Source organism: Balaenoptera acutorostrata, chromosome 17 (genome assembly GCF_949987535.1).
Source record: "Balaenoptera acutorostrata chromosome 17, mBalAcu1.1, whole genome shotgun sequence".
Taxonomy (NCBI): Eukaryota; Metazoa; Chordata; class Mammalia; order Artiodactyla; family Balaenopteridae; genus Balaenoptera; species Balaenoptera acutorostrata.
Genome location: NC_080080.1, coordinates 78,292,834 through 78,315,764, shown reverse-complemented (window position 1 = coordinate 78,315,764; position 22,931 = coordinate 78,292,834). Strand labels below are relative to the sequence as shown.

At 47.8% G+C, this 22,931-nt stretch overlaps 1 protein-coding gene across 4 annotated transcripts in view; it reads left to right on the top strand.

Moving 5' to 3' along the window:
• The window catches only part of LYN (LYN proto-oncogene, Src family tyrosine kinase), a 110,787-nt gene that overhangs the window by 78,932 nt on the left and 8,924 nt on the right, over nt 1-22,931 (top strand). For all 4 annotated transcript variants that reach the window (XM_057531687.1, XM_057531685.1, XM_007168593.3 and 1 more), the window contains 2 exons: nt 16-92; nt 20,842-20,995. In XM_057531687.1, the coding sequence (XP_057387670.1) occupies nt 16-92; nt 20,842-20,995 (231 nt within the window). The remainder of the gene's footprint in view (nt 1-15; nt 93-20,841; nt 20,996-22,931) is intronic.

Below are 22,931 nucleotides of genomic sequence, written 5' to 3'. Positions count from 1 at the left end.
TTCCTCTGTCAACAGGCAGTTTGCTGGATTTCCTGAAGAGTGACGAAGGGGGCAAAGTGCTGCTTCCAAAGCTGATTGACTTCTCTGCTCAGGTGAAGTATGAAAAACCCGGCACGCTGTAAATTTGCAAAGCCTCCCTGCTTCAGACTCGGGATGGAATTGTACTTCCAGGGAGAAGACCTTTGCGTTGTGTTTCCCAGTAGCGGTGATAACAAAAAGATCTCCCAAAGGACGTGTCTTTGGAGGCGGCGATGGGTGTTTCCTTTAGAATGTGTGTGTGCACGTGTCGCGTGTTGACTTGGACGCCCTTGTCTCTGACCCAGGTCCACCTCTTTATACTTGTATTCATTTCTGCGTGAGAGATAGAAGCAGCACCACTGAGCTGATCACTTTGTGTGCATTTTGGAGAAGAACTCCACGGGGTGTAAGCACAGCACCTTCTAAGTGATGCATCTGTGGTGTTTAAGTTACTGACCTAAAGTACTGATGCTTTTAAGTCCTCAGTGTTCCCCAAAACAGAGGAACTGTCTTCCTTCCCTCTCCACCCCCTTTCACTCCTTCTTGTTGGGTGTGTCTTTAGGATTCTGAGAAATACTCATTTATAGCATTTCTAGTACTAGCCTAAAAGTTGCAAATTTGTTTAGTTTGGAACCACATGATGTTTTCTGAAGTGTATTTAAGAGAAGAGGGAAGTTACCCAGAAACCCAGCCCTGTGCCTGGCATCGCAAGGAAATGCACATTTGCATGTTGCCAGCTACTGACTTTTCAGGGTTTTGTTGTGTCCGTCAGTCATGTTCAGCAATTTGCTTGTCTCTTGATACTGGTCATGGGTGGTTCCTGCTGGGAAGACCACATACCATAAAGCCCAAAGGAGCATGAGAGGTTTCTAGAAGTTCTGGGAAAGGGGGGTCGTTATGGTCTTCATTTCTTATGCCCATTTCTTCCTCAGACCCTCTTTTAAAACTTGGGAAATTGATAAGGCCTTCTTGGGAAGATGAGGCTGAAGGAATGGGTTAGTCCACGGGTAAAGCGCTTTGAGGAAGACCCAGAACACATGCTGTGCAGCAGAGTGTCGGGGGCAGAGCCGGAGCCCAGTGTCCTCGACTGGAGCTGGTGCTGAGGCTCGGCCACTCGGTAGCCACTGTCAGGAGGGCCTTTGCCTCCTTGGGTCGGTGTATTCGCTTGTCCGAGGCGCGTGGTCATTGCTGCTTCAAGGAGATGTGTCGAGGGTTAAGGTCAAAGCTTGGGTCCCTCTTGGCACCGATGAACGAGGCCCTCCGCTCGCCCTGTTGGATGAGGGCATTGAGAGGGGGTTGTAAAGGCTCCTGAAAGGGAAAGGGGCTGACAGGGATGTGGAGGAGAGGTGCACGTGGCCTGGAGGCCTGAGTGGTCACCCCCGCCCCAGCCCTAAGGGTCTGATCTGTGCCTACCGTTCTGTAGGGTGGAAATTAGCATGTCGGGGCGTGTACTACACCTGAGTAGGACTTCATCTTGTCATGTGGGCATTTTGTATTTGATTTTGTATAGCTTATCTCATAGTACCTTGACATCTTCGGAGGTTTTAAGGTCCAAGTCAAGGCCTCCATCTCTAGTCTTTAACTTTTAAATTACTCCTATTACTGCAAAGGTTAACTTTTTCTAACAGAAATGAGGTGGGGGGAAAGGTTGCTTTCTAAACCTTTGTAACTCGCCAAGTCAGTTATCACAGAGCCTGGCACTGACCATGACTTTCAGGTTGTAGGTCCCGGGAGGGACCGGGTGTAATCAAGGTCACTGCCACTGGTCACCATCCAAGCCAGAGTACCAAAGCCAGCTCACGGGATGGTGCTCTTGCTTACCTGGCTCAGGCTGGCTTTCCCAGCAGTGACCGCCGGGTACAACATCTAGTTCTAAGTGCAGGAGTGTTGAGTGTCTCATGGTCTTTACAACGGGATCCGTGTGCTTTCGAGTCCATCTTTGTTCACGGTGCAAACCTTGCCCAGACTCTTCCCCAGCACTTCCCTCAAGGGGGAGCGCATGAGACCTGCTGCCCCTTAATTATCATCTGTTTCATCTGCTTGTGGCTTTTCTTATTATAATATTGGAGGGGCCTGCACCTTGGCAACGAGGGTGGGACCTGTGCGCCCCGGTCTCAGTCTGAGACCATATACCACACACACCTGCTCCCAGTTAACCGTGCCCGCTGCCCCATCCCGCTGGGATACCGCCTGTTCCCTTTATGACTGGCAGTAACCAGCACCCCTCCGTCTTCATGTGCCTTTCTGAAATGATCTCTATACAAAGAAAGTCATCTCTGAATTTTTTCTCCTTTTCCTCTCCATCATGTGCCAGTAATTAACATTGTAGGTTTCCCATAGTGAATAAATAACTCAAGAATAGTAAATATGAATAAAGCTGGCTCAAGGTGATACAGGACAGGAACTTCCCTGGCGGTCCAGTGGTTAAGTCTCCGTGCTTCCAATGCAGGGGGCGTGGGTTCCATCCCTGGTGGGGGAACTAAGATTCCACATGCGTGGTGCGGCAAAAAAAAAAAAAAAAAAAAAGGGGGGGGATACAGGACACCCGGATACCTAATAATCCAGCCTTTCCTACCCCTTTTCTCCACTTGACTATTTAGAGTGGAAATAGGGTAAAGCAGAAGAATTGGTGAGTCCATGTGGTGTTTGAACGCTAACAATTAGTAGCCTGTAAAATACGTTTACACTTCCCTTTTTCCATTTGCATTGTCAATAGCATCAGAGATTTGGGAAACTGAGTGTGCACAAGAAACTGTAGTTAAATGCAGCAGGTTTTCACAATGGGAGACTGAGAGTAGAAATAAACCAGTTGACTGACTCCCAGCTCCAGAAGAATAAGGAAACGGGGGAGATGGGAGGGGGGAGGGGTATGTGAGGGGCAGCGCTGGGACTTTTCCCAGACTCTCCTCTGGCCTCTTCTTCCCTCTCCCCACCACCTACTTCCCCATGCTCCTTTCCCCTCCCTATTCTCCCTGAGGGCCCATCGAGACAGGAAGGAGGTGAGGGCTCGTGATCGTTCATGTGAGAGCTGATTTCATCACTTCCTGTCTCAGGATGAGTTCTGAAAGGCTTTTCGGAGCTCCAGTATAATCCACACCCCGCAAGCCATGTCTCAGGCCACACCCGCCTTCCTCTTCACTTAATGGAGATTAAGAAATCCCAACTAAATCAGCTCTATCCAGTGCTTTCCTTCTTGTATTAAATGAAGCCATCTTGGCCTTTTTGCGCTGAAGTAGGAAAATGCCCCCTTGGCAAAGAAAGTTTGATAACTTCAGAGCAGAGAGACTTTGCCTAATTCCCTTCCAGCCCTTGCCTCATGTGAGAGAAGAAAAATGAACTTGAAAAGAGGAGGGGATGAAATCTGTGGGAATTCCCTTCAGCAAAGGCAGAAATGGAATCGTAGACTTGTCAAACGGAGAGGAAAAAGAAGTGGAAAATTCACAGTTGCAATATGGAAGTCAGATAAGTCATGTTGTAATTCAGGCCAGGGAATCAAAGCATTTCTTGGTCTCTGGAGGCAACATCCCTGACGTATAAAAAGTACCAAAAACGAAATGGACAGTTAGGTGTGAGTAAAACTGTAATAAAAACGGGAGAATCAAAGTTGTTGTTATAATCATGGCAGCAAGTAACATTTCTTTAACTCTTTCTAGATAATAAAACACTTCTGCTTCCATCATTAAATTTGAGCCCAACAAGCTTGAAAGCATTTATGTTGTTATTTAATACATTTTACAGATGAGGATACATTTTAATACATTTTACCTTGGACTTGCCCAAGGTTACAGACAAGTGGGTAGAATTGCTGGGCTCCATCCTGGTTCCTCTGACTGTAAATAACTGCTCTTTCCTCTGCACCCCACTGTCATTCCGTGAGCCGAGTTGCCCCTGTGATGATTTTGCACCTGACACTATGCTGACATGCATTTTCCCCTTTTAAGGATTTTGATTATCAGAATTAATAATATATTTAGCATTTTTCCCCCCAAAATCTCTATTACCAAGATGTAGATTTTTCTATCACAAAGTGATCATGCTCAAGATACAGTTTGCCCCCTAGTGTTAAAGTTTAAGCCACATTTAAGTTGGAAATTGGGAAAGCAAGGCAGGTAGGATACCTCAGTCTACCATCATGTGATTCTCAGCCAGTTTAGTACAAAGGCCTTTGACATAAGAGCTTCTGGGTCCGCCCTCATTACGGTATCTACTGACCAAGAAAACAGCATATAGACTGGGGATCCCTTGTAATAACTCCAAGTTGGAACCCACCAGTCTGTTGGTGGTAAATGGGGTCTGAAGTGTCTGGAGGGGGCTGTTCTGGGGAAGTTTCTGGAGTACTTGCCCATGAGTGGGTCTCCTCATTCTGTCTCTTTGTAAAGAATCTAAAAGATAAGTTAGGATCTCATTGTCCAGCTCAAGGCTCCCCTCCATACCTCCCCCACCCACAAATAATATCATAATGAAGCAACTACGTTATTTTCAAAACCTTTATTGGTATTAACCCCTAATTAATAGTGTCATCACATTTAATCTAGCTAAGCTGGAGGGAGAATCACATCGAAACACCGGATCGGGTTCAGTGGCACTTGGAAACTCAGGTGACAGACTTGGTTTGCGTTTCATCCGGGAGGCTGGGTCCCCTCTCCACCTCATATTTGATCTCCCCTCTTTACACGGGAATTCTCATACGTGACTCTAGGGAGGCCCCACGTTCTCGGCTCTTCTTTCAACCACAAGACCCTCCTCCAGGGGAAGTGGCCAGCACTGCAGAGACAGTTAATTCCACAAAATCGTCTGAGCCGGGTCCGCCCTGCTGAGGGGTCACACGGCCATCAGGACACGGTGGTCCCTCGCTGTGTGTCATTGAGGAACCACTGCTTGGAAGCCATTTCCAATGTAAACCGTCTTACAGACACAGTGGTTCTCTCTTTCTACACAATATGAGAAGTATCAGTGTCATTTTGTGAATGGAGCTATTGATGATGTTAATGGTGGAGAAAGCATTGAGCTGAGAGTTGGAAAACCTGCTCCAGCCTGGGGAGAATCATCCCTTTGGCCCCGGGGTCCTCCTCTGTGAGAGGGGGTCACCAGTCAGCTTTCCTGTTGCCTCGGCTCTGATGTTCTACGACTAAGAAAATCTCCTCCTACTTAGAATATCTGTGTCAATTATCACCCAAAAGTTAAAATGAATGCTTCTGAGTATATTCAGAGGATGCTGATATAAGATTTTGACATTACTCTAAACAAAGGAATATGAATACATCATACAAATGTAGTACCCAGGTGACGGGCACGTAAATCCTCTATTATCTTTTCTGAATAATGAATTTTATGTCTGAGACTTAAACTTCAGCCATGAAAACTTACAAGATGGACAAATGAAAGTAGAGTTACTGTCAGCATTGAAAAACTGATCATACGCAGCTTCCTTCTGAAAAAGTTGGAAGAATAGGAAGCTGTCATTTAAAAATAGCGTGAAGGGCTTCCCTGGTGGCGCAGTGGTTAAGAATCTGCCTGCCAGTGCAGGGGACACGGGTTCGAGCCCTGGTCCTGGAAGATCCCACATGCCGTGGAGCAACTAAGCCCGTGTGCCACAACTACTGAACCTGTGCTCTAGAGCCCACGAGCCACAACTACTGAGCCTGCAAGCCACAACTACTGAAGCCCGCACACCTAGAGCCTGTGCCCCACAACAAGAGAAGCCACCACAATGAGAAGCCTGCGCACTGCAAGGAAGAGTAGCCCCAGCTCGCTGCAACTAGAGAAAGCCCGCGCGCAGCAACGAAGACACAATGCAGCCAAAAATTAATTAATTAATTAAAAAATAAAATAAAATAGCGTAAAACAGGAACATTTTTTTTTCTGTTAGGCGGCTGGGGTGTCTGGCATATTTAAGCAGAAGAACCACGACTGGTTGTTTAACATAGCAGAAAAGGCAGAAGAAGTTATTCTTGCTTTAATTTTGACTGGAAACCTTTCTAGCACCAATAGGAAGCTTTCAGCTCATGTCCAGGGGGAGGTGGTGGGACTTCTGGTCTACGTGCCAGCTCTGCCTCTTATCTGGGAATGATTTTATCCAGGCGCGGCAATTTCTGGTCAGCATGCCTATAAGTCACAAAATAATTTCCTCTTCAAATACTCATCTTGGAAGCCTGCAAGGCTAGAATCAAATCAAAGTAGTTTAGGAGCGGGCAGGGCTCATTACCAGCTGCTTATTTTTAAACGTGGACGTGAACGCACTGGAGGGGGGCTGCAGAGTCAATTCAGTTGCTCTTTGTCTTAAGCACGTCGCTCGCACTCCCCGTGCTCCCCTCAGCCCCTCGGTACCCCCCCTTTTCACCACAGCGTGTGCTGCGCTCAGCCAGGCGTGCGCCAGGGCTGGGGTGAGCAAGGCGCATCCCCGTGTCAGGGAGCTGATGGCTTGCTGCAGGAGGAGGGGAAGTAGCAGGTCGGCAGCGGGCAGCACGCTGGGGCCGTGGCCGGGGCTGAGCGGGCCGCGCTTCGGGCTGCCTTCAGGGCCCGAGGAGCAGCGTGGAACCCAAGCGGGGCGGGAACGGCAGGAGGGGAGGCCTCCTGAGCGGGGAGCCTGGCAGACAGCGTTAGGCCTGCGAGGCTGGGCAGGGGCGGATGTGGGGAGGCGGCTCTGGCTGAGGGAACGTGGTGCGTAAGGGCACAGGAGAGGGGTAACGGGGGGGGGGTGGCAGCAGGGACCCTGAGAGCTAGACACGGACGTTAAGGAAAGCCGGAAGCATTGCCAGCCCCTGGGTTCCGCGGGAGGAGCAGTTAAGTGATTTGTAGGTAACCGAAGAGATGTACATATTGGAGAAAAGCGAAAAATGATTATGCTCAGCAGATGATCTCTCGGGAGTTTTACTTTACCTTTGAGAAATCCGTGGGTGCTGTTTGCATTTACTGTCACGTGCCCTTGGGCCTCCCCAGTGGCCTCTGACCTCCCCCCCCCCACCCCGGCCCCGTGCTCGCTGTGGAAACCACAGGTGCTCTGCTCCGAAGGTACTCTGCTGCTGCTGACTGTGGTTTGGTCTGCTGTGCTCTGTAAACCTGAGACCCCGAAAGGTGGAAGGAGGGGGCAGGGGCGTGTCTGCGCTCCATCCAAGCTCGTCTTTAAAGGGAACACCGTGACGTGGGCACGAACCATCCTGGAGCTTTTCCATCAGAGTTAGATTTCTCAGCGCCCCGGCCTCCTCCCCACCCCCGTGCCCGCAAACCAAAGAGCACTTTGGCCCGGGGGCCCGAAACCTGAAGAGGCTGAGTCCGGGGAGGACCGAACCTCCCACCCGGAGGCTGCCCCGCGTTGCCCAGGAGGCGGGTGTGGGAGCCCAGCCGCGAACGCGGGCGGGTTGCTCCTCGTCCTGGGCGTCACGGGGGCCCGTGAACGTCTAAGCCGGAAGGCGATGCGCCGAGCTCCGCACGCCCTGCGTCGCCCCGGGCACAGCCGTGCCGCGGAGGGAGCGGGGCTGGAGCCCGGAGTCCCTGGGGGGGGGGGCGAACGGAGCCCCGCCCACCGCAGGTGTGCAGGAGCGGAAAGCGAGGGCGACGCCCGGTGTCTGAATGGGCGTGGGCGCCGGGATTGGGGGGCGCGGGGGTCGGTTTTGCTGTGGGGATTGAAGTGTGGGACACCCAGCTGGACATGTCCCGGGGGGCCAGGGACTTCACTGCGGGGCCTGGGCTTGGAATCGGGGCGCGAGCTGAGAGGCCCCCAACTCCTTCCCCGCTGTCACTCTGACCCAAGTCGAACACTCTCAGGATGAATGACCTTGTAGCTGCCTAACTAGCCTTGGGCTTCAGCTCTGCTTCTTCCAGAGCCCGTCTGTCACACAGCAGCCAGAGTGCTGCTCTAAGACCCCTTTTTAAAAAAAATTTTATTTAGTTAGTTTTGGCTGTGTTGGGTCTTCATTGCTGCGTGCAGGCTTTCTCTAGTTGCGGCGAGCGGGGGCTACTCTTCATTGCGGTGCATGGGCTTCTCACTGCGGTGGCTTCTCTTGTTGTGGAGCACGGGCTCTAGGCGCGCGGCTTCAGTAGTTGTGGCTTGTGGGCTTCAGTAGTTGTGGCTCGCGGGCTCTAGAGCGCCGGCTCAGGAGTTGTGGCGCACTGGCTCTAGAGCTCAGGCTCAGTAGTTGTGGCGCACAGGCTTCAGTAGTTGTGGCTCACAGGCTTCAGTAGTTGTAGCTCGTGGGCTCTAGAGCGCAGGCTCAGTAGTTGTGGCACGCAGGCTCAGTAGTTGTGGCTCGTGGGCTCTAGAGCGCAGGCTCAGTAGTTGTGGTGCACGGGCTTAGTTGTTCCACGGCATGTGGGATCTTCCCAGACCAGGGCTCGAACCCATGTCCCCTGCATTGGCAGGCGGATTCTTAACCACTGTGTCACCAGGGAAGCCCCTAAAACGTCTTAACTCTCTCTAATCCAGTCTGATAGGTCAAACTTCCGTATTTCCTTGCTGTAATTTGTGTTTATTTAATATAGATGAGGTCATGCATCTTTTCCTATATTTCTTCTTTGTTTGCAGTTGATTTTTCTGGGAACTGTTTCTTTAAGCTTTTTACCCATTTTTTGTTATTAGTTCATCATTATCCATCCTTTCTAATTATTCTTTTCATTACACGTTAGGTTTGTACCGTATGTGCTGTTTTGTACCTATTGAACTGAATGTTACAGTTTTTCATTTTATTGAAAACTCTCCATAAACATGTATGTACCTATTACAATATAATATTCTATTCCTGTGACTGTATCGTGATTTCCTTACCATTCCCTGATAGACGAACATTTGGGGAATCTCTACTTTTTCACTAATGTAAGTAACAATACAAAACGTTTCTGTGGACAAAACTTTACTTTCTGCGTGTATGTCCTTAGGCCCCAGTAGCCAGATAAGAGATCAGAGTAGGAATGTTTCTGAGTCACTTGACAGTCACAGCTTGTTTTCAGCGAGCAGAATTGCATGTTTGTGCCCAGTGACTTGTTCGTCAGCTGCAGGTGTGTGGGGTGCACCCAGTCGGGCCACATTCCTCCTCGGAGGCAGCTCTGATCTGGCCATCACACATCCTCTCTCCTACAAAAGACTGGACAGAAGTGCCAATGGCTTTTCTCTTGTTTCTCCATCCCTGGCATAAGTTGAGAACGTTCTGCTTCCTTCTTCTCCTTCCAGGGTGATAAGCATGGTTCGTTAGCTGCAGATCAGGGGTGGGTCATCTAAATATTTATTTATTTATTTATTTGGCTGCACCGGGTCTTTGTTGCGGCACGCAGATCTTTAGTTGCAGCATGTGAACTCTTAGTTGCAGCATGCATGCGGGGTCTAGTTCCCTGACCAGGGATCATACCCAGGACCCCCTTCATTGGGAGCACTTAGTCTTAGCCACTGGACCACCAGGGATATCCAGGGGTAGGTCATCTAGATGACAGTAGTAGCAGTGAAATTGATGCAGAAGAGGGGAGAGTAAGCAAAGGAGATTTCTAATCTTAGTGTAGGTTCTTGACTGCCCTGTCCTGGGGGTACAGAGTGGGGAGTCCCTTCCCTGACTGGCGGTGGGTGATCCCCGACAGGGCATCCCTTTACAACCTCAGGCAACTGGTATCAGGGAGCCCCGTCAGCGGATGCAGAGTCTGGGTCCAGCTTCTCCTAAGGGTGGCGACAGCCACTCAGCAGCGGGGAAGCAGTGTGCCTGAGGCTGCATTCGGGCGCCTCTGGGCAGCCTCCCACCTACAGCCCCTCGGCTCTAAGAGAGCAGCCCTTCTGTCAGTTCACCATGATGAACCAGGTCTGGATGTGGGTCTTCTCGTTATGAATAGTAGTGGTATTAATATTAGTCATAGTGATCATTCATCTCCATCATGCACTGAGCAGCCTTGCATTCTCCTTTTCAGTCTCATCTGGACTCTACCAGGTTGATGCTATTCTTATCGCCACTTTGCAGAGTGGAAAACTTGAGATTTTGAGAAGAAACTTGCCCCCGTTTTGTATAAAATCCAAGATGACTCATTGTAAGTCTCTGATCCACAGTCACAACTGTCCAGCTGTCTTCTGAGGCATCATTGGTCTACTTCCTTCTAATCCCTAATTGTGTGTTCACGTCAAGGCCAGGTTTATTTGAGGGTAGACTGAGGAGCGGCCCGGGGCGGAAGTGATGCGGGAGGAGCCTTGACCGCTGCCTAGTGTGGTTTGGTCCCCCAGGTGTGCATGGGCGTCCCCATCCAGGGTGCCACCACAAGCTGCCGAAGCGTTTCCTTGGTCGTCAGCACACTGCGCAGGGGTGGGTGATGGGCACTGCCCGCTCTCCCTGTGGCCAGCAGCCTTTACCACCTCTGCTCCTGCTTCCCTACAGCTGGAAGCTCCCAGTTTTATTTTTCAATTGTGATAGAATACACATAACATACATTTCATCCATTTTTAAGTGCCCAGTTCGGTGGCATGAAGTACATTCATGTTGTTGTGCGGTCATCACCACCAGCATCTCCAGAACCCTTTTCATCTTGCAGAACTGACACTGTGTACCCATTAACTCCCCATCCTCCCTCCCACCAGCCCTTGGCAACCACCATTCTACTGTCTGTCTCTGTGAATCTGATACTCTAAGTACCTCGTATGAGTGGAATCATACAGTATTTGCCCTTTTGCGACTGGCTTATTTCTCTTAGCATATTGTCCTTAAAGTTCATCGATGTTGTAGCCTGTGTTAGAATTCCATTCCTTTTTATGGCTGAATAATATGCCATTGCTCGCATAGACCAAACATTTTGGTTTTTTTATTCATCCATTGATGGACACTTGAGTTGTTTCCACTTTCTGCTTTTGTGAATAATGCTCCTATGAACAGGGGTGTACAAATATCAGTTAGATATTGTACAAGTGTCTACTTTCAGTTGTTTGGGGTATATACCCAGTGGTGGAATTGATAGGTCACATGGTAATCCGATGTTGAATTTTTTTTTTTTTTTTTTTTTTTTTTTTTTTTTTTTAAAGAAGATGTTGAATTTTTTGAGGAGCGCTCATTCTGGTTTCCACAGTGGCTGCACCGTTTTACATTCCCACCAGCAGTGCACAAGGGTGCTAATTTCTCCACTTCCTCAACAACACTGTTTATTTTCTGGTTTTTTGTTTTTTTGTTTTGTTTGTTTCTTTGTTTGTTTCTATAATAGCCATCCTAATGGATATGAACTGGTCCAATAAGTTTTTGCAAGAGAAAGTCTATGAGAATTAGTTGACAAATGGTTCTTCCTTTGCTGCTAATGAAGGTAAATCTCTTTCATGGAAACTTGCTGGTTTAAATGTGGTTATTCAGTGCAGTTTTCTATGTGGAACTCATGCCACACTGAGGCTCTATGGGGCCTTGCATGCTTTTGGATTGATTGAATTTTGGTCTGTCACAAAAACTTCTCCAGCCCTAAGTTTGTACGTGTCAAGCTCTGCCCTCATCTTTCAGCTATGAAGGTATTACAGATTGCAGACTTTAACATGGCCACTTTTTAAATGATCTAGTTATTATTTCTCCTTTCTCTCCTTTTTCCTGATGTCAGCTTGCAAACATTCTACTGTTTGTAGCTCTTTTTAAAGGAAGAAGCTAGTATAGATAAATAGTTAAGAGCACAGGAGGTGGGACCAGCCAGATTTGGATTCAAATCCAAGTCTATCTAGGAAAAATTTTTACTTCTCCGAGACTCAGCTTTCTCATCTTTACTATGAATATTGGCTACTTTCATAGGCTTGTTTTAGGGATTATAAATGCCTGGCAAGATGCCTGGGCAGGGTAAGCAGCCAGTACATGGCAGCTGTCATCGTCCTCCTCCTCCTCATCATCATCACCCTTATCATCACCACCATCACCACCATCATCAGTACCACCATCATCACCACCATCATCATCATCATCAGTACCACCATCATCACCACCATCACCACCATCATCAGTATCACCATCATCACCACCATCATCATCAAAGCAATAAACTCCATTATTTCTTAGAAGTTTTACTTGGAAAAGAGGAGTAAAGAAGAATATTTTAATAACCCAGTAAAGCTAAAACATACCTGGAAATTTGACCTCCAAACATAGCAAGGAATGAGCTCTATGCCATCCCTTCCTCTATCCAAATTATGGATTAAAGAGTGTAGGGATCCAGTATGGAGGATCAATGAATATTAATAGATAGAAAAGTACATCTATAGAAACTACCACGTACTACAAAACAAATGCTATCGTATTTGGAGTACCGAGGAGGTGTGTTCTCACTAAACTCCCTGGTTTTTTTTACATTTTATTTTTGTGTTGTAATTAAATGGTCTTTTTAGGTCAGTTTGGGATTGACCCCAGGGGTGATAGAGAGGACCCTTCAGAGAGGCTTGAGACCCCATCAGAGAGACTGTAGGTTTAACCCATTTGTTTGGTTCCAACTTATTAATATTAGCATTATTATTATTTTGTAAGCTTCCTAAGGCTTTTGAAAGTAATTAATTATTTGAATTCTACTTTCCCCAAGTGTAGGAAGGAAATACGTATCTAAAGAGTGAGGCAAGCAATGCCTAATGGAACAGGTATAGCCACAGGAAACCCAAAATTTAGTCTTTCCTGCTTTCTGGCAGGTTTCTTGTTCAATCTCTCTCACTGCTTGTCTAAGTGACAAATGTTTTCCAACCGGCCAATTCTAAGACAGACTGGGTTTTCGGTTCCAGTTTCTCATTCAGGCTGGAATTTCCTGGGGCAGATTTTAGCTTTGCTTGAGAGATCACATCGAGTCCCTCAATTAGGTTCCTTTATTCCTTTATTCCCTCCCTCGTCTGACTCACATGTGGGTTCTTCTCATTAAAATTTTAAAAATCACTCACTAAGCAAGATAGCCTGTTACTTGCCCGTTTCTCAGAACAGCGGTAGGAATTTGGGTGAACACAGAACCCTAAAGCAAGACTCACACGGCGAGGTCATCCGTGCAAACACTCCATTGTGTGTCCAGAGCTTCCTTCGTGGTCCTTGGTGACACCTGTGCGGTCCGCGCACTGATCGCATGCGTGGGAACAGGCTTGTGGCTCAGAGCCTCAGCCCCGGACGGAGGGAGCCTGCTGGAGGCTGGGGCAGGCTGGGTGGGATGCCGGGCTCACAGCATTGATTGGGTTTCTGGGAAAAACAGAAAAAGATGCGTGACCTCTGTAGCCATTGCTAGCAGGGAAGGTCACTTGCAAGGAGGATTATTTGAGTCTGCCTTGGTCTGTAAAACTTGATTGAGATTTCTTCTCCAGCATTGTATTCCACATAAAGTAAGTCTGTCTTGTATATACTCAACGGGTATTGGTGTTAGGTATATCCTGCCCCAAGCATCGCCATCCTGCGAGCCCCAGATGGTCCCTGGCAACTCCCTTCTCAGTAAATGTATTTGATGACCAGAGAGGAGGGTCCTGGGTTGCCTTCCTCAGGGCAGTGCGGGCAGGGGTGCGTGTAGATGTCTGCAGAGGCCGCTCCCAGGGTCTCCTCCTCATCTGGGGAACGGGAACACAGACTTTCTACTTAAACGTGGATATTGGAGAGGGAATATAAAGGAGTATGCTCACCTCAGGTGCTTCTGGAAACTTTGTTCTGATCTAACGTTTCTGACCTCATACCCCAGGAAACATTCATCTGCAAAGCATTTTGCGTTCTGTCGCCACCCTGCCCATCATAAGTGTGTGCATATGTAAGTGTGCGTGTCGGGGGGTTGGGTAGAAAATGATAGGCAGAGGAAGCAGAAGGATAATGCTTTATGAAATGTTGGGTTCTGAAAACGTCCCAGAAGTTTGTATGTATCTGCGTGGTGTGTATGCATGTGGGTGGGTGTAAAATCACGTGTGTGGATACTGACGTACTGAAAAATAGACACACACTGGCAACACTGCCATAGAGAGGGAGTGTCCGTGGTGGTCCTCCGAGATGCCCCACCAGCTGGGGGTCTCAGATGCCGGGGATCTCAGATGCCGGGGACGGATGCCGTGCACCCACCAACCGGTGAGGCTGGGTCTCTTCCCCTTGGAGGAGGCAGTGCCTGTGGGCCCCTGAGGGTGCGTCTGTGGGGGGGTTGGCGCGTCGCCTTCACACCAGCAGTGGGAGAGGCAGGATCCCCAGTATTTGGGGTCAGAGTGTCCTCTGTGGTCACACGTGTGTTTCCAGCCCTTCAGGTCCCTGGCTGGGAAGCTGATTGGCGGGCGCCCGAAGGTCACGCCTTTCCTTCTCACAGCACATTTGAAAGGCCTCCCTGGAGGATGGCCATGGGGCTGGGGGGCGGCTTATTTCGCACCTGACAAGATGAGGTTGGCCTCTCACTCAGAAAGCATCATTTTTTTTAAAAAAAATTTATTTATTTATTTTTGGCTGTGTTGGGTCTTCGTTGCTGCGCGCAGGCTTTCTCTAGCTGCGGTGAGCGGGGGCCACTCTTCATTGCGGTGCGCGGGCTTCTCATTGCAGTGGCTTCTCTTGTTGTGGAGCACGGGCTCTAGGCACGCGGGCTTCAGTAGTTGTGGCACGTGGGATCAGTAGCTGTGGCTCGCGGGCTCTAGAGCGCAGGCTCAGTAGTTGTGGCACATGGGCTTAGCTGCTCTGCGGCATGTGGGATCTTCCCGGACCAGGGCTCGAACCCGTGTCCCCTGCCTTGGCAGGCAGATTCTCAACCACTGCGCCACCAGGGAAGCCCAGGAAGCATCATTTTTAATATCTCCTCTGTGCCTAGAACTTTCACTGGGTACTAGATGCCTGGGATTTCACCAGAAGCCGCTGTTACTGGCTCAGGTTGGGATCCCAGTGGGTCACTCGCTTGCCTAGTAGTTCCTCTCTGTCCTCCCAGGGCAGCAGTGCATGTGTGTACACGCACACATGCACACACACACACACACACACACACACATAGAAACATCAAACAGGGAACATGTCACTGTATGTTTCCACTGAAGGTACAAAAAGAGGAACTAGGAAATGTACGCCCGCCACGGTATTTGGGCTGAAGAGCTCAAGAAATGACAAGCACATGTAACCCTGAATCAGGTAGCTTTAATCCAGGAGTACAGACACATTACTCAAGTTATCTCCTTGTATGATTATTCTCGTTTTAGGTAATAGGGGTGTTTTTTTACTTCAAATGCCCAGTAGCTTCACACACAGACTCTCTAATACAGAGTTGGAAATTAGCACATGGAGACGAGACATTTTTAGTTCTTCTTTAGTGCTGGCAGGTGGTTTAGAAAGTCAAGGTTTTCTCATGTTTGTGCATCACTGAGCCTGATGCTGGCGTGATGCTGGCATGGCCCAAGAGGTAGAGAATCCCCTCAGATGATTTAAAGCTGAAAGATTAAATCAGTTTCCTAAGCCCTCTAAGTAGTGGCCCGGCCCCAGAACCATGATGTGGAGGAAGAGGTTCCGGATTCCCTGCCTCTGAGCTGTAAGGCTGGAGTCCTTCTCCCTTAGTTACAAGAAAAACAGAGGCTCAGGACGCACATTCTGAGCTGCTGATGTACTAGGACTAGCCCGCACCCCCGTTATCTGGCCCGCCACCACCCCAGCTTCAGCATGACACCCCCATCTCCCTGCCTGGGCTTTTCCCTTCTGGCTCTGCCCATCTTGCTCCTTCTTTTTCTTCAGCTGAGTTGTTGGGGAATTCCTTTCCCCAGCATTAGGAGGACAACAGTCCATCTACTCGTGATGTTGAGACCGAGATTTCATTCCAATCCGTCTAGAACTTTAAATCCTAAAATAGCTGAAGTTGAAAAGCATTGGATCTAACGCAGTTCTTCTCCAAGTTCGGTGTGCATGCAGATCACCCAGAGAGCTTGTTAGAATCCAGGTTCTGATCAAATAAATCAGGGTCAGAATCAAGCTCCCAGAAGGTGGTAAGGGACAAGGGCCATTCTCCACCCAGACTGCAGGTCACAACCACCTAGGGAGGCCTCACTCCTAGAGATGCAGGTTTAGGTATGAGCCGGGTTAAGATAAGATGCCTGGTACACAGCCAGAGTTAAGAAATACTGGTGTAAGGGTGTAAACTTCATTTAACGGCTAAATGCACAGAAGGGAAATTGAAGTCACTTCCAAACCATTGCCCTAACCTGTGGTGTGACCCTAGGAAAGTAATTTCCTTTCAGCCCCATCAAATTTCCGAAGGGAAAGACATTTATTGCTTCTTTTGCAATATGTAGGGCTATTTGAATGAAAGAATATTTTCCTGCTTAATTTTAGCCTGGTTATTTTCATTCTGACAGAGCCTTAACCTCATTCAAGCCAAGAATAGATCATCATCCATCTTATTTCTCTCTTTTGAGTCATAGAGCAAAATGGGCTTTATACCTTCTTTGCTCAGTTTAGCTTCTTCTAGACCAAGAATTCAAAATGGGGCAAGTTGCCCCCAAGGGAGTGAAAATTAGTTCTTGGCAGATGGGAAAATCTTAGGTATTATGATAGTCTGTGGCCCTCCAGAGCTCACACCTACCTGACAAAATCTTATTTCTTTGTATTTAATTTTAAATTTTTAATTTAATTAAAAATTTCTCCTTAGGAGATGATAATGGAAAAAGGTTGAGAAACCCTGTTCTAGACAAAGACAACCCAAACCAAGCTTGTATGTCCTTCCTGAGATGGGTATCCTGAGCTCTGCCTGGGGAAGGTTTGTGGCAGCTTTTCTGAGAGGTGAAATTTGGGCTTAACAGCAATGAATTCCAGGAGGAAACTTCAAAAGCATTTTTCTCTCTTCTCAGTTAAATAGTATTCTCTCGATGAAAAATTTGAGTTCCAGAAGCATCTAGTTATGAGCTCTCTTGCTGATGGAACATTCTGGAATGTGATCTGGTGGTCAGACACTCCTGGCTGTCAGTCCTGGCTCTCTCCTTCCCTCCTGGCTTTCAGCAGGTTCTTGTACCTCTTTAAGCTTCATTTGCATGTGTACAATGGAAATAAAACTTACCAGATAGATTTGTTATTCGAATGAAACGTGAATTGGGTTTAATGGATGTAAAATAGTATCTGGTACATAAAAAGTGCTCCATTAGTGGTGGGAGAAGTAGTGGTTATTAATGTCTAACTATCCATCTATATATCTACCTACCTATCTATCAATCAGCCACCTACCTACCTATCAATCACCCACCTACCTATTACCATCATCATCTAACTGAAATATCTGTGGGCACAAAGCAATCTCCTGAATCAGACTGTGTCCTCACCAAACCTGAGCGACTCCACGTAACTCCTTCACAGATCAGCCTTTCTGAGCTAATGGGATTAACGGATATACACTACTATATATAAAGTAGATAAACAACAAGGACCGACTGTAGAGCACAGGGAGCTATACTCAGTATCTTGTAATAACCTGTGATGGAAAAGAACCTGAAAAAGAATACACATATACCTATGTATAACTGAATCACTTTGCTCTACACCTGAAACATTGTAAGTCAACTATAATTTAGTTAAAAAGAAAGTAGGAGGCGAGCGCCCACCTCTCCCCGGGTCCCCGAGGATGGCTGAGCCTGGGGGAGCTGCATTTATGCAACAGCTCTTTCTGCAATGCTGACAATGGTTAGACTAAGTGGCCTGGAGGAGCAAGGACATATTCGTGCAAGCAAAGCTGATCCTAGATTCCATTAGCCAAAGTGGTCTCTGATTTCTTCCTGCTGTTGCGAAACAGAGAAATAGAGTTGGATTTACTTTAGCCAAAGTAAATACAACAACCAAAAAAAAAAAAAAAAAAAAAAGATTAAGGTTTTAAAAAGAAAGAAAGAAACCAAGAAAGAAAAATACATATAGACCAGGAAATAATACTTTTTATATAAGAAGAGAATTTTAGTCTTTTTTTTTTTTTTTTTTTTAATTTTTTAGATTTACAAATTTTTAATTTTGTATTTTCTTTTTTTTTTTTAAAGGATTTTCTTATTTATTTATTTATTTATTTTTGGCTGTGTTGGGTCTTCGGTTCGTGCGAGGGCTTTCTCCAGTTGCGGCAAGCGGGGGCCACTCTTCATCGCGGTGCGGGGACCGCTCTTCATCGCGGTGCGCGGGCCTTTCTCTATCGCGGCCCCTCCCGTCGCGGGGCACAGGCTCCAGACGCGCAGGCTCAGCAATTGTGGCTCACGGGCCCAGCCGCTCCGTGGCATGTGGGATCCCCCCAGACCAGGGCTCGAACCCGTGTCCCCTGCATTAGCAGGCAGACTCTCAACCACTGCGCCACCAGGGAAGCCCCAAGAAGAGAATTTTAGTCTTTTTTGACCTCAAAACCAGCCCTATCCGAAAGCTTTTATTTTGCTCTCATATCTATTGTTTATTCCACTTGGCAAGCGCTGTTGTTTCGAAACTTGGTCTTGGTGAACGCTATTATTATTGTTTGGAATATGAGCCCCTTAAAGCACTCTGACGTGGAAAAGAAAGCCAAACTAAGCTGGGCTTGCTGCAAGTCTGTTATTATTTCAGAGAATCATGTTAAAAAATGCATTCGGGTTTGTGTAAATGCAGAACTCGGGTGAGTGTGATAAAAGCCTTACCCACAAGTTCCCAGGATTGATTGATTGATTGATTGACTGATTGATTGATTCTTCGTTGCTGCGCCCAGGCTTTCTCTGGTTGTGACGAGCGGGGGCTACTCTTCGTTGCGGTGCGCGGGCTTCTCATTGCGGCGGCTTCTCTTGCTGCGGAGCACGGGCTCTAGGCGCGCGGGCTTCAGTAGTTGCAGCATGTGGACATGTTGGGATCGCGGCCAGCTTCGGCTCTTCCCGGTTCCTGGCCCAGTTTGTCTAGAATCATTGGAATGTTACATACGGGCTCAAGAACAGGAGTGTGCCCTAAGGGGTTTACATTCCTGCGATGCCCAGGTAAACAGGTGAGGAGCAGGGGGCCCTGGGACACACACACTGGAGGAGAAGGAGGGTCAGGGAAGGCGTCTCAGCGGGAGGGCCGTCTCCCCTGAGACCTGCGGGATGAACTGCCCCACGACAGGGGCTGCAGGAGCCAGGATCCTGGAGGGAGGCAGTGGTGGGAGGTGGAGTATGATGGACCAGTCACCCAGGGCCTTGGAAGCAGCGCTAAGGGGTTCAGACGTGGTCTGGAGGCTAGTTTTATGCAGGGAGTGACCTGGGTGGACTTGCCCAAAGGATTAAAGTATTCCTGTCAAGGGATGCTGTGTGAGGCTGGCCCAGCCGTCCAGGCAGGGGCTGGACCCCGAGTCCACTCAGCAAGTGTCGCGTGGCCTGGGTCTTCTCCACTCTACCGGCCCAGCCTGCGCGCCACACACGTTATTCTTGGTCATAGTCAAGGTGTACATTATCAAACTGTCGTTTCTACCAAAGAAGATGCTCAGACCTCTTCTATTCTTTCGGATTTATGATTTTATCTGCTCAAGACTCTTTGGGGCGAGTCACAGGCGAGCCCCTGGTCTGCCAGGACTTCGGGACTGAGCTGGTGTATTCTGATTATTATATGGCAGATTTTCTGGCCACAGAAATAGCATCTGGCAAATTCCTGCAGCAGAGAGCAAACAACATAGCATCCTGGTAATATTAAAAACCCAGCACATTTACCAAAGAACTTTCTTCGGCTCTGAGAAGAGGGGAATGACATGGCTGAAGCTTCCAGTAGATACAAGTGAGAACAGAAAAGACGTAAGGTGGCTTCTCCCTGGTGGTGTTTGCTGTCTGGATGGCAGGAGAGCAGTAAGCACCTTAAACAGCATCAAAATAATGGCAAAACCATGGTCAGTAGGTGCAAATGGTTTTTGTACAAATTGACCGTTGATGGTGGGTGTGGAGTGAAATTATCCAAGAGGAGTTCAGGGAAGGCCCTCTGACCAGAAGGAAGCCTAGTGATTGGCCGAGAGGGGAAGCAAGGCGTTCCAGGCGGAGGTCAGGAGAAGCATCCCCCGTAGTAAGGAGCTAGAAAGCTTTTGCTAAGCCACAGGGCCTGGCTGAAACGGCGGCGTTTGACTGAGCCAGGAGGTTGCTGTTGAGGATGGGGTGTGGGAGTACTCAGGTCCCCCACGCTGAGCCGCCTGGAATTCAAGGTAGAATCCGCAGAATACGTTCATTCCTGTGTGACACAATCCTAATTAGTTTTCCCTCTAACTGCTCACCAGATACAGCTACTTGGTTCCTCCCTCCCTCCCTCCTTCCCTTCCTTCCTTCCTTCCTTCCTACCTTTCTTCCTTCCTTCTTGATTCTTATCTTTATAATTTGGTAATGTTTTCCTTAATAATCCTATTTTGGTTCCTTAAAAACCCGATTTCCTAGGAAGCGATGAGTAGCAGTTTCACCTCCCCTGTTTTATCATTTTGTCCTTGCTTCTCTCCTGCTGTCAGCTTTCTGTCTGGGTGACTCTTTCTCTCATCCTGGAGGGACTGTGCAGAGAGAGCTTAGAGCCCGGGTCCTGTGGGCAGTCGACTGACCCAACAGCACGGATGCCGCTGACCAGGGACAGCCTGTTCTTGACACCCCAGTAATGCATTTGTGTTAGCGCGATACTTCCCTGGCTCTCTTTCCTCGTTTGAAAAACTGGGACACAAACATCTGTGTATCTACATGCAGGGATTTAGTAGGAACTGAAAAAAAGTCTCCACGCATTTAAAAAAAGGCTGAGACGTATAGCTATTTAAATAACCATGTTGAGAGTGATTACCATCGTTGGAGGTTTGGGGGCAGCTATTTCAGAAAGGACTCAAAATGGCGATTGTAATTTCCCCACTGTTTTAAAGATGTGAACGATCAGAATATCGTACGTGAAAGGATTCCAGGAGCTCAGAAGCTTTCTGGTGTTCCTCCTTACGTCCCTATAGGGGCCTAAACGGCACGTCTAAAGGAGAGCCTTCTTCTGTTTGCAGATCGCGGAGGGAATGGCGTACATTGAGAGGAAGAACTACATCCACAGGGACCTACGAGCCGCTAACGTCCTGGTCTCCGAGTCCCTCATGTGCAAAATCGCAGATTTTGGCCTTGCTCGAGTGATTGAGGATAACGAGTACACAGCCAGGGAAGGTACGTTCCCGGAACGATCTTGAGGTGTTTGGTTGTTGTTTAGTTTTATTCTGTTTTTGCCTGTTGTTAACAAAGCAGTTACAATAGGCATCATTAGAAAAAGAATTCATTTGGTACAATATTCAAAATGTACCATAGTCGCTGTTTGCGGTTTATTCTAATAATTGTTTTGAAAAATTACTCTCTTGATTAGCTCTGCAAGATACTTTTATAAAATTCACAAATGCTGTCGTTTGTATTTCGATTAAGCAAGGCAAAACAAAATGAGATTTGACAGGATCTTGATTCTTTGTTCATATTGCTTGTTAGAGCTTTTCACCGGAACAGTGAAGTATACTTTCCTTAACTATCGAGAAAATAATTGTAACAATAAGTCTATACTCTATATTCTGGCCTTTTAACTACAAATTAAAACATGGAAATTATCACACACACAGAAGTAAATATAACACTACAAAAATACACTCCTTTATTTTCCCACCTTCCATATTATATATGTAAACCAAAAAACGCACAGAGTAAATCTCCGAGTCCCTGGCCTGTCATTCTGGGGCCAGCCCTGTCTGGGGCTGCACTGACCTTTCCTGTTGAAGATTCTTCTGTGTTGCTTATGATCTGAGGATTCTGATGGTCTCACTCGTGAAAGTTGAGTGAGTTTTTTTGCAGTGCTTTCTCTTTTCTGAAAGAGCCAAGCACTTTCTTGACATTCCTAAGAATTATTAAACAAGGATTATTTTAACTACAAGTGTGTTATTTCTGGAAGGTACCCACAGAATTTATAGAGGTGACACACAGATTGAAAGCATCGTTTTGATTTGTCTAGCATCTCCTGCATTCGTCATACTTACGGTAGTTCTCCTGCCTCAAGTTTGCATTCTCTTAGGTGGATTATAATTTATCCTTGGCCTTAATTATCTTCAGCAAAATGGCAGGTCAAGGAAAATAGTCCGAGGAGAAGTAGCTAAAAGGTAGCGAGCATTTGCAGTGTGGCAGCGGCTATTCTAAGTGCTTCCCATACATCATCTCATTTATCTTTACAATAACCCTATGTGATAAGTAGTATTATTGTTTCCACCTTATAGATGAGAAAAAAGGAGAGGTTCAGAAGCTTCTGAGGCCCCATAGTCAGTGCTAGAGCCAGAACTCAAACCCGGGAGGTGTGGCCTCAAAGTGCATGAGTCAGAATTTATTACATCCGTTTTGTAGAATTTGACCAGCCCAGCGTCTCACAGAAATAACTGTTCTCACGAGAAACAGGTGGCCTAATGCAGAGAGCTCGGGTTCTAGAAGGAAACAGTAGGTCAGGTCACCTCAGGGCAAAAGTAATGATATTTACCCTCACTGGTATTTCCTCTGTGCCAAGCATGCAGACCCACCCACTTAACCCTGACGGCAGCCGGGGAGGTTCTGCTGTTTACTCATTTCATGGATGGAAGTGCCAAGAAGGCACAAAAAACAGTAAGTGTCTTGCCGGGGTCATACCTGGCTGGAAACAGCAGAACCGGGAGTCAAACCCCCCCCAAGGCCATGCTGGACCCCAGGCTCCACCCAGCCACGCCCCACCCATAGGCCCCGCCCCTGGCTCCGCCCCAACCACAGCCCCGCCCTTCCTGGCCCCGCCCTTCCTGGCCCCGCCCTGTGCGCTAGGTCTGGACTCCACAGAAAAGTCTAAAGCAAAGACCTCGTGAAGGCAAATGTATTTTAAAAATTCTATAGTAGTTGGTGGAAAGCCCTTGCCTTTCCAGGGTGTAGGAGTGCCCGAGTCCCTGCTTCCCTCGAGGTGACCCTGTGACTTCCCTGGGGCCAGGCTTGCCTCCCAATGTGACCCGGCGGCTAAGTCGACCTGAGCCTCACCAGCTTCTCGTGAGAAACCTAGTTTCATCGTCATCTCACTCTGAGCAGATCATCATCCTATGCAGTTCCTAGAAGAGTAGTA